General features: G+C 45.2%; 1 protein-coding gene across 1 annotated transcript in view; it reads left to right on the forward strand.

The window, feature by feature from the left end:
- LOC137431726 (uncharacterized) overlaps positions 1–12225 on the forward strand; it is a 188095-nt gene that overhangs the window by 134786 nt on the left and 41084 nt on the right. Inside the window, exons 42-43 of the mRNA XM_078782396.1 lie at positions 4956–5078; positions 5251–5303. Coding sequence (XP_078638522.1) covers positions 4956–5078; positions 5251–5303 — 176 coding nt within the window. The remainder of the gene's footprint in view (positions 1–4955; positions 5079–5250; positions 5304–12225) is intronic.

Consider the following 12225-nt stretch of genomic DNA (forward strand, 5'->3'; position numbering starts at 1 on the left):
TTTGCTTTTTCTTCTGAAACTACACACACTATTTCGATGAAACTTGACTACAACCTTCATCACCCATGATGTACGTGCTGGGGGGGGGGGGGGGGGGGGGTTTATTGCGTTAGTATCATTCTACATGCTGCCCTGTCTTCCAGCAACCATTGAAATTGGTTTATAATACGGTGATACTGTTTAAAATACCTTTTGTCAGTGTAGTATACTGCTTTATTCTACCTGGTGAGTGCCCACTGGTTTTGCCCCTGTTTTTAAAAAGCAGCATTATATTCGACACACAATCTCTATATAAACATAGTGCAATGGATGCACTTAAAAATTTTTTTTATCTTCATCATTCCAGGCCCCTTCTGATTGGGGGCCTGGCATCTCGGAGTCATCAGAGCCATTGCAAACCCGGCCCTGGAGCTTTAAACATTCCCCGATTATGTGGGATATAGATCTACTGTTATATGTGTGACAATTGGAATATAATTGAAAATCAGGATTGATTGTTTTAGACTTTTTTCCTATATCTGTGTATTTACCCCACCCCCAACTTTTAACTTTTTTGTCGATAAAAAGGTGTGGTTATTACACCAGAAAATACGGTATTATGTATCAATCAGTGCAAAAAATCTAAATGTAATCCATTTTAAATTCAGGCTGAAACACAAAAAAATGTTTTTAAAAAAAGTCAAAGGGTGTGAATACTTGTGTGAATGAACAGCCTTGCCCAGTTTTGCTCGCCTGAGGCCAAATAAACCCACATATACAGTCGGACCCCGCTATTCGCGGCGGATATGTTCCTGGAAAATCCACGAATAGCGAAACCCGTGAATAGCATGGCATTGTTTCAATGGAAAAATGGGGGTTAGGTTCCCGAGTCGCAAAAATCTGCGAATAGAGTGGACCAAACCTCAAACGGCAAAGCAAAATCCGTGAATGGTGATGCAAATCCTGAGAATATCGACAATAATCAGCGAAGGTTGATGAAAGTCCCGAAATGGCGTGACAAAACCCGCGAAGGCCGATGGAAATCTGCGAACGTCAATGAAAATCTGAGAAGGTCGATGAAAATCCTGTGAATGTGTGCCGTGGCATTGTTTCAATGGGGAAAAGAGGGATGGGTTAGTGGTTCAATGGGTTATAGCTATAGGTTCCCGGCGGGTCCTGATTCATAGAGGAATATTTTTAAAGTTTCAAATGTTTTCGACCACAAATGCACATGATTACAGTTTCACAAAAAAATGCAAACAATTTTAAAAAATACGACAACACCAAGTACCATTTCCAATTTATTGAAGGAATGCTCTAACAGTTTATTAAATGTGCTGAACCATACCATATCGTGAAAGTAAAAAAAACAAAAAAAAAACACCACCAGGTGAAGTACCATTTCCGATTTATTGAAGGAATGCCCTTACAGTTTATTAAATGTGCTGAACCATACCGTATCGTGAAAGTAAAAAAAAAAAAACACTTACGTACCGTTAAAAATTAAATTTTACAAACACGCAACTTTCAAATGATGATGATGATGATGGTAATGATGCTGATTAATTAAAATCCAAAGAATTCCTCTAACTTTGAGGGTGACCCAAAGGATATTGCAGCAAAATCTTGCACTCAGGGAGAGCCAGGAGAGGTTGGAGAAGGTGAGGACGCTGAGAGGAAGGCAGGAGAGGGTGCTGGTGGTCTTGTGGTGGAGGGAGCGGGGCTGAAGAATTAGGTGATGGGGAGCTGCCTGGCAGATTGCCGCACGTTTTGATGCAGCTCTGTACGGGAGCAGTGCATCATCCAAGGCCCTCTTGAACTTGAGGTACCTCTCCACGACTGGGTCAGTCTCTTGCACCATGTCGATAATCGCCCGTATGTCATGCAGCAACTCACCCCGGAACTGGACTGTGAGGTTGGACCTCGGCACCTCTTCCTCATTGCTGCCCGCCTCCGCCTCCTCCTCCTCAGAAACCTTTGGAATGGCGTCCAAAAAGTGCTCGATTAGCGGGTTTAGGAAAGGGTTCAGCATCATGGTTTTCAACATGAACTCCCTCGTCTGCGTGTTGTCCTCAATCCATATTCTGAGAGTCTTCTCCATCCTTTCCATGTGGACATTCCGGACATGGGTGACCACCTTGGTATTTGATACTTGGTTCTCTCGAAAGGTGGTCGAGCAGCTCCACCTTCTGGCAAAGGATCATGACTTTATTTTGCCTCTTGGCAGTCGACTCATCTCTGGCACTGGTCTTCCATTTGGGAGCAATTATTGAACGATGAGCAGAGTGACAGTCAAAAGGTCAAAGCAATGAGACGCGAACAATGATCGAGATCGAGGACACAATCTGTATTTACAGTGCATTCAGAAAGTATGCAGACCCCTTCACTTTTTTCACATTTTGTTATTTTGCAGCCTTAGGCTGAAATCATTGAAATTCATTTTTTCCCTCATCAATCTACACTCAATACCCCATAATTGACAAAGAGAAAACAGGTTTTTAGAAAGTTTTGCAAATTTATTAAAAAGAAAAAACTGAAATATCACATTGACATAAGTATTCAGACCCTTTGCTATGGCATTTGAAATTTAGCTCAGGTGCCTCCCATATCTCTTGATCATCTTTGAGATGTTTCTACAGCTTGATTGGATTCCACCTGTGGTAAATTCAATTGATTGGACATGATTTGGAAAGGCACACACCTGTCTATACAAGGTCTCACAGCTGACAATGCATGTGAGAGCAAAAACCAAGGCATGAGGTTGAAGGAACTGCCTGCAGAGCTCAGAGACAGGATTGTGTCGAGGGACAGATCTGGGGAAGCCGACAAAAAAATATTCTGCTGTATTGAAGGTTCCCAAGAGCACAGTAGCCTCCATAATTCATAAAATAGAAGAAGTTTGGAACAACCAGGACTCTTCTGAGAGCTGGCCGCCCAGCCAAACTGAGCAATCGGGGGAGGAGAGCCTTGGTAAGAGAGGTGACCAAGAACCCGATGGTTACTCTGGCTGAGTTTCAGAGATCCTGTGTGGAGATGGGAGGAACTTTCAGAAGGACAACCATCACTGCAACACTCCACCGATCTGGGCTTCATGGCAGAGTGGCCAGACGGAAGCCTCTCCTCAGTGAAAGACACATGAAAGCCTGCTTGGAGTTTGCAAAAAAGCACCGAAAGGACTCGGACTGAGAAACAAGATTATGTGGTCTGATGAAACCAAGATTGAACTGTTTGGCCTCAATTCACAGAATCATGTCTGGAGGAAGCCAGGCACCGCTCATCACCTGCCCAATACCATCCCAACGGTGAAGCACGGTGGTGGGAGAATCATGCTGTGGGGGTGTTTTTCAGCAGCAGGGACTGGGGGACTGGTCAGGGTTGAGGGAACAATGAACGGAGCAAAGTACAGAGATATCGTTAATGAAAACCTGAAACAGAGCGCTCAGGACCTCAGACTGGGCCGAAGGTTCTTATTCCAACAGGACAATGACCCGAAGCACACAGCCAAGACAACGCAGGAGTGGCTTAGGGACAACTCTGCGAAGGTCCTTCAGTGGCCCAGCCAGAGCCCTGACTTGAACCCAATCGAACATCTCTGGAGAGACATGAAAATGGCTGTCCACCGACGGTCCCCATCCAACCTGACAGAGCTTGAGAGGATCTGCAGAGAAGAATGGCAGAAAATCCCCAAATCCAGGTGTGCAAAGCTTGTGCATGTCATACCCAAGAAGTCTCGAGGCTGTAATCGCTGCCAAAGGTGCTTCAACTAAGTACTGAGTTAAGGGTCTGAATACTTATGTCAATGTGATATTTCAGTCTTTTCTTTTTAATGAATTTGCAAAACTTTCTAAAATCCTATTTTCTCTTTGTCATTATGGGGTATTGAGTGTAGATTGATGAGGGAAAAATGAATTTAAACGATTTCAGCATTAGGCTGCAACATAACAAAATGTGAGAAAAGTGAAGGAGTCTGAATACTTTCTGCATGGCTCTGTATATGTACGATTATGAGCATTGTGGGTATTGAGCCCATCTGGTAATTTCAAGAATAGATTTAATTGTGCATTGCATTGTATAACTCGCAGAGGTTGACGTCTTTGCACACCTGGTGGGTAACCTCCCCGGAAGCGTTTTCATTGTGTAACGTCTCTGAGGATGCTTTACCGGAAGGTGCAAACTGTATCGATTTATTGAAGCGTTTGCATTCTTTCACTCGCGGAGGCTGACTTGTTCACACATCTGGTGGGATATCCCGTAAAGCACGCTTATGGTGCGGCTAAAATTCGCGGCCGCGAAAGCCATGACAACGCAAAGTACACAGCAGTGAATGTACAGTACTGTACTTACTGCACATTATAAGCAGGTCATGCTCTCGGCTCGTGGAATAAGTTTTTTGCATTTTTCCAGCTGCTGTGTGCATGGCTGGTAAAAGACGAGTTTTATAAATGTGTCAAGCTCGCTGCTTGTGAATTTTCTTTTTGTGCGCCCCTGAAAAACCGCGAATTCGTGGAACACTGTCGCGAATAGGGAGGGAAAAACCGCGATTTCACAGAACACACACGAAAAGAAAAAAAACCGTGTATTTGCGTTTTTCCACGAATAGCGAAACTGTGAATATGTGGATTTTATCAACCGTGAATATGTGGATTCTGCGAATAGCGGAACCACGAATAGCAGTTATACACGTTGTTAGTCCGAGTCCGAGTTGTTAGTTAGGTGCGAGTCCGAGTTGTTGTTCATACTTAATATCCAATTATTGAGTTGACAGGGTTTCTTTTTCAGCGAAGAAAAAAAACTTTTGCGTTGTGCACCATAACTTATTTGGTGAATGAAAATGTATTTTATTCGTTTTGAGTCAAACCTTGGTTATTGCATCAATGAGTGCTTGTTTGGAATGTGCTTATTATGCAAATGTTAGTATTAGATTGCGACGATTGTTTGGGATTCGGTCAAAATACATTTGTTTTACTTCTTTGCAGATGTCATATGGCAAAACTGACTTCAATGTGGAAAACAGTCCACCAACCTTTGCAAGGGAAACATTGGTTTCTCTTCTGGCTGCGATGCTTCGGGAGGATCCAATGGAGAGGCTCACTATGACGGTGAGGGATTGATGCAGTTTTCATATGCAGTTTTATTTGCATGAATAAGAATGTTCACACATGCTGGGGTAACTGACTTCCTGTTATTGTGGATCAAAATGCAATTGCTCACCAGTGGAGGTGTTTCATGATCGTGTTCATATTTGATTCCAACACATCCATTGTTTTGCAGGAGATTGTGAACCACACATGGTTCAAGGAAAATGACCCGATTAATATTTGCAGGTAACCGACGCTCCTTTTGTTCTGTTTTTCCATCTTCCATTGTTATTGTTTCTCTGCAACATGGAGTATCATGGAAGAGCATGGTGATAGAGAGCATTAACTGATAATTGGGCAGCAGGGTAAGTCTTTAACAAAATAAACATGAACTTCCGTCCAGGTCACGGATCACCACACTCTTAATGGCTTGAATCGTGCCATGTGTCCTTCAAGTTTATCAAAGCTAAGTGTTCGGACCAGATCCGTTGACTCCATGTTTGTCGCTCTGCCACCATCGGTGGGCACAGGTTATGGAATTTTACTCCTGTCTGTCTATTTGTTTGTTTGTCTGTGAACAGGATTTCTCAAAGAGTTGTGGATGGATTCGGAGAAATTTGGTGGAGGCTTGAGTGTGTGACAAGGACGAAATTTTGGTGAAGATTCGCATCTGAGATTTTAAAAAGCGATTCACACCATTGAGTGATAATCTCATGCTAAATCAGATATATTGCAGAATTGATTCAAATTTGATGAATATCGCAATGCCAATACGATAATTTTTTAAGTTTAAGTGATTTTTCACCATTGAGTGATAATGCCAAAAACGATTTTCAGCATGATATTGTGGACGAGTTATAGCAAAACCAGGTGTATGATTTGCATATATGTCAAAAACAAGTCGATTCGATTTTGGTTCACGTCCGGAATCGGATCCGGCCTATTGTTGGGATACAAAACATAAACTGCTGAACCTTGCATAGGTATTGGCTCCACCGAATGCCCTTTCTCGTCTATTTATCTATTCTTCGCCAGTCTGTTTGTCTGTCTGTTCAGGAAGGGGCTTCAAAATCAAGTCACCACTGTTTTTACGCGGGGAAGCCGCTTCAATATAGATGGCTATGTTCGTAAACCTAAATGATTTTTTCATTCTAAAGGTTCCAAAGGGTCATTTTAATTGGTTCTAAGGTGCAATTCTGAAGGTATCCAAGGGACAATTCTCAAAGGTTCAAAAGGATAATTCTAAAGGGTTCTAAACGCTGGTTCAATCGGTTTGATAAGGGTAATTTTAACGGATTTTGTACGTTTCTCGGCTTTGCCAATTTCATATTTAAAATGCCAAACTGAACCGCTTCCTTCGGACTTGTGCGACTTTTTTATTTATTTTTATTTTTTTCTGTTTAAAAAGTCAAATGTTTTTTCTCGATTTTTCTCGGGATTTGTTTGAGTCGAGTCTTAAACTTTGTCAGCAGCAGTGAAAAATGATGTCACAAAACGATGACATCATAAGAATAAATCGTGCAAGAGCCCAAAATGCTTCAGCTTTGTGAGGCTGGGACTTTTAAACATTAATAAAATCAAAACCTGAGTCCCCACAAACACATCAGTTTTTACGGCATCGGGCAAAGCCGTCTGGAACAGTGTTTGTCTGTCCGTATGTATGTATGTCCTTCACAAAAGTACACAAATCAGAGCTGAGGATCTGCTCACATGACAGGGATGATATGATGTGATTGTCTGTGATGTCATGATGGTGTACGACGGCTGACTCCACACACCGCCATCTTGATTTAAAATGCCATTCAGGACAAACATATTGTTGAACCTGTCATGCATCACAATCACTATGCTCTACCTTTAGATTTTTCTTTCTGTGTGAAACAAACAAACCGATTGTTTAAACGACTATCAAATATCGAAAGCGTAGGTGTTACGCGTCTTCCAACAATAATACTTGCCTTGCCTTCTTCATTATCGCCTTGCCTTCTTCATTATCGCCTTGCCTACCACCTTTTGCCCTGTTCAAGTGACTCGTGGTTGTCCCTCATCCCTCAAGGCCCTCTCCCCATTGGTAGCTTTGTGAATATGAGACTGTTATTCATGGTTCTGTTTAAATATGTTTAAACTTTCCCCTGCAGTGTTTTATTCAGTGGTTTATTACAACACGCTGTTTTTCTTCCTATTTAAAAGGCTCCTTTCAATTTCCTCTTAAACTAATTCCATTTCAAAAAAATAATCAATCTCTTATAATTATTTCTCACTACATGCTCTAAATTCTCATTCATTCCACCCCATCTCCATCATTCTTAAACAGATTGCTAACTTGAAAATCACAATAAACCAAATTTGTTACAAATGTTCAGCTTTCATGATTCATCCACTTTCTAATCAACCCCCTTGCCCCTCCCCTCCTAAAGTCTCCCCCTTGCCCTTCCCCTCCTAAACTCCCCCCTTGCCCCTCCCATTAAAAACTCCCCCCCCCACAACTCCTCCCCTTCAAATCTTCCCCCAACCATCCCTCCCAAATTCTCCCCCCTCCGACCTCCTCTCAAAGCTGCCTCCAGCCCCCCCTTCGTCTCCCTTCTATCTCATACCTCCACCTCCCCCAACCTTCTACTTTCCTCTGCCAACCCCCCCCCCCCCCCCCTCAAACAACCCCTCACTGCGCCTCATCCCATCACCATCAAACCTTTAGTCCTCCAGATCCTTCCCTTTCTTGTAACTCTTCTGTAATCTCTGACACACTATCAACTGCTCTCCCGACCCCCCCTCTCATCCTTCATCTGACCCTACCCCTCTCCTCCCCTGTCCTGCACCCGATGTTCCCCCTCTCTCCTCATTAACGGTATGGACCTCAAACATCCGGGGCCTTCGCTCAAACCTGATTGATCTCTCCATTCAGGTTGCTTTTGACAATCCAGACGTGATCTGCTTAACAGAAACTTTCCTCCTTCAAGATGTCTCTGATTCCTTAATATCTCTTCCTGGTAACTCCCTCCTCAGGTATGATAGACCTGAGCCTTGTCCTGGTGGTGGGGTGGCTATCTTTATCAAAAACTCTCTTCCTCACTCTCCTTGCACTGCACTCTCTCCATCCCACCCCCAGGAGTACGGCTTCCTCTCCGCTCTCACCTTTTGTTCATATGTGTTCTGTACCGTCCTCCAAACAGTGATTACTCCATTTACATTTAGCTGTCGGACAACATGGACGAACTTCTATCAACTCATCCAAATTCTCTCTTCCTCATATGTGGCGACTTCAACTGTCATCATGCCAGTTGGCTGGGTGTGGGTACCTCTCTCACCAGCCATGGCTCTTCAGCAAAGGACTTCTGCGACTCACTGGGACTGACACAATCTGTCAATTTCCCGACCCGGATCTCAGTCAACGGAGCATCTTCTCTTCTGGACTTGGTTATGACAAACTTCCCTGAAAATGTCTGCTGCTCTTCTTCTGCTCCAATCGGTTCTACTGATCATGTGCTTGTCAAAGTGGACATCTCTCTGACCATTCTCAGAGAGCCTCCTCAGCGCCGACGAGTCTGGCATTTCACTCAGGCCGACTGGCACGGTCTTCAAGCAGCCATCAATCATCTGGACTGGTCTCCCATCTCTACCGCCTCTGACATCAACTCATCCTGGGAATTCTTCCAAAGTAAATTGCTCTCTCATGCACAGATTTATCCCATCTCGTCTTCCGTTGTCATACCCTTCCTCCCGTCCATGGTACACGGAATCTTGTGGTGAGGCTGTTGCCCTGAAACAACTTGCTTTCGTCTCCTGGAAAGCAAATCCAACGGAAGGAAATCTCATTGCCTTTCACAAAGCCCGAAACAAATGTGTGTCCACTCTCAGGAGAGCCAGGAAACAATATCTCACCGTTCTCAAGACCGAACTCTCTTATCTGTCTCCCTCTTCCAAATCCTGGTGGCGTCTGGTCAAATCTGTTTCTGGTGTTTGTTCCCCCTCCATCCCCTCCCTCACCTCAAACGGCTTAACGGCTGACTCCGCACGTGAAAAAGCTGAATGCCTCAACTCTGTGTTTGCCTCTAAATCTTGTGTCCCAAACCCATCCCTCTCTGTCCCCACCGTACCCAGTCGTACCCAGCTGCTCCTGGACTCTGTGTCCTTTCCTCCTGACAAGGTGGAAAAGTTTGTCAACCCTCGACTCTGATTCTGCAACTGGTCCTGACGGCATCAGCCCACGGGTCCTAAAATCATGTTCTTCCGCTCTTTCACTCCCTCTTTCTGTTCTCTTCACCCTCTCTTTTGCTCAAGGTCATCTGCCATCTGCTTGGAAATCAGCCAACATCACCGCTTTGCACAAAAAAGGTGCAAAAACAGATCCCAGCAACTACAGACCAATCAGCCTTCTCCCAGTTATCAGCAAAGTCATGGAATCCATCATTGCTTCAGATATGAAATCTTTCCTCTCCTCCAATGGCTTGATCTCTGATCATCAATTTGGTTTCAGACCTGGTCACTCCACTCTGGACATGCTGTTTCTGCTTTCTCAACAATGGATGGAGGTTCTCAACGCCAAACAGGAAATTAGAGCTGTCTCCCTTGACATTTCACGTGCCTTCGATACGGTCTGGCACCCTGCTCTGCTCACCAAACTCTCCTTTTTGGTATCCATGGAAATCTCCACGCATGGCTGGCAGACGTCCTCTCTGGTCGTAGTCAACGTGTGGCCCTGAATGGGTTTCTCTCATCTCCTCTTCCTGTTCAGGCTGGAGTACCCCAAGGTAGTGTTCTGGGCCCTGTGCTTTTTCTGATCTTCATCAATGATCTCTCTGACTCTCTTGAAAATCCTCTCTATCTCTTTGCTGACGACTGTACTCTCTGTCGCTCCATTCCTCATCCCTCAGATCGGCAGTCTGCAGCCTCCTCACTCTCTGCAGACCTGGACAAAATCACAGACTGGGCAAACAAATGGAACATGTCTTTCAATCCTGATAAATCTCACTCTCTTACGATGTCTCTCCAAAAAGACCGACTGGAAAACCCTCCCATCCACTTTCTGAATAATCCTTTCCAAGAAGTTCTGTCACTCAAGCTTTTGGGTCTCACTATTTGCCATGATCTTTCCTGGCAAAACCACATTTCAAATCTGGCCTCCAAAGCCAGTCGCCGACTGGGCATCCTCCGTCGTGCGAAGTCCTTCCTTGGCACACATGAGCTCCTCACCACATACAAGGCTTTCATCCGCAGCTCTATGGAATACTGCTCTCCCCTCTGGTCTGGTGCTCCTGCCTCACACCTAGCCCGTCTTCATGCTGTTGAAACCAAAGCGTTCAGAATCATTGGAATCTCCCGCGATGAAGCTAACTCCAAGGGCCTTTCACTCACTCACCGCAGGCAGATTGGTGGTCTTTCCGTCTTCTACCGATTCCTCTCTGGCCTTGCCCCCCCAGCCCTCTCTGGGCTCTGTCCCCCAAATATTCCTACAGGTCGCACAAGATCTGCCTGCAACCCTCTTATGGTTAAACTGCCAAAATCAAGACTTTCTGCTCACCTTCACTCCTTCATTCCTCTTTTCTCCCGCCTCTGGAACAAACTCCCTCACTCTCTTCAATCCCACTCCACCCTCCAGGTCTTTAAAACAGCTGTTCACCACCATCTCTTATCCTCCCCCATCCAAAACCTTGATCTTTTCTACCCCCGCTAATTTCGGTCCCCTTGTGTTTTATACTTCTCCCCCCCTCCCTCCCCCTCCCACGCCTCCTGCCCCCAAGCCCTCTCCCTCCCACACTTCTCCCTACTCTCAAATGTTGTGGTTGTGTGCTTCCCCTTCTCTCCCCATCTTGTCTTCCGCTCCCTCTTTTTGTATATTTTGTTTGTCTGGTTGATTTGTTTGTGAAATACATGTTAGCTCTTTCACGAGCCTCGATTCAGTATACAAAAAAAAAAAAAATTGCTTTGGATATCAAATCCTTCCTCTTCTCCAATGGCTTGATCTCTGATCATCAATTTGGATTCAGACCAGGTCATTCTACTCTGGACATGTTGCTTCTGCTGTCTCAACAATGGTTGGAGGTGCTCAATGCCAAACAGGAAATCAGGGCTGTCTCACTTGACATATCACATGCCTTCAATACGGTCTGGCGCCCAGCTCTGCTCACCAAACTCTCCTCCTATGGTATCCATGGAAATCTCCACTCATGGCTAGCAGACGTCCTCTCTGGTCGTAGGCAACGTGTGGCCCTGAATGGATTTCTCTCATCTCCCCTTCCTGTTCTGGTTGGAGTTCCCCAAGGTAGTGTTCTGGGCCCTGTGCTATTTCTGGTCTTCATCAAGGATCTCTCCGACTCTCTCGAAAATCCTCTCTATCCCTTTGCTGGTGACTCCACTGTCTGCCGCTGCACTCCTCATCCCTCAGATTGGCAGTCTGCAGCCTCTTCACTCTCTGCAGACCTGGACAAAATCAGACTGGTCAAACAAATGGAACATGTCTTTCAATCCTGACAAATCTCACACTCTTACGATGTCTCTCCGAAAAGACCGACTGGAAAACCCTCCCATCTACTTTCTCAACAATCCTCGCCAAGAGGTTGTCGCTCAAGCTTTTGGGTCTCACTATTTGCCATGAGCTTTCTTGGGAAAACCACATTTCCAAGTTGGCCTCCAAAGCCAGTCGCCGACTGGGCATCCTCCGTCGTGCAAAGTCCTTCCTTGGCACACCTGAGCTCCTCACCACATGCAAGGCTTTCATCCGCAGCTCAATGGAATACTGTTCCCCCCTCTGGGCCGGTGCTCCTGCCTCACGCCTAGCTCGGCTTCACGCTGTTGAAACCAAAGCTTTCAGAATCATTGGAATCTCCTGCGATGAAGCTAACTCCGAGGGCCTTTCACTCACTCACCGCAGGCAGGTTGGTGGTCTTTGTCTCCTACCGACTCCTCTCCAGCCTTGCTCCCCCAGCTCTCTCTGTGCTCTGTCCCGCTAATATTCCTTCAGGTCGCACAATATCTGCCTGCAACCCTCTTATGGTTAAACTGCCAAAATCTAGGCTCTCTGCTCTCCTTTACTCTTTCATTCCCCTTTTATCCCGCCTCTGGAACAAACTCTCCCACTCCCTTCAATCGCACTCCTCCCTCCAGGTCTTCAAAACAGCTGTTCACCACCATCTCTTATCTTCCCCCATCCAAAACCTTGATCTTTTCTACC

The sequence above is a fragment of the Myxine glutinosa genome, chromosome 7 (assembly GCF_964187855.1).
Source record: "Myxine glutinosa chromosome 7, kmMyxGlut1.1, whole genome shotgun sequence".
Classification (NCBI taxonomy): Eukaryota; Metazoa; Chordata; class Myxini; order Myxiniformes; family Myxinidae; genus Myxine; species Myxine glutinosa.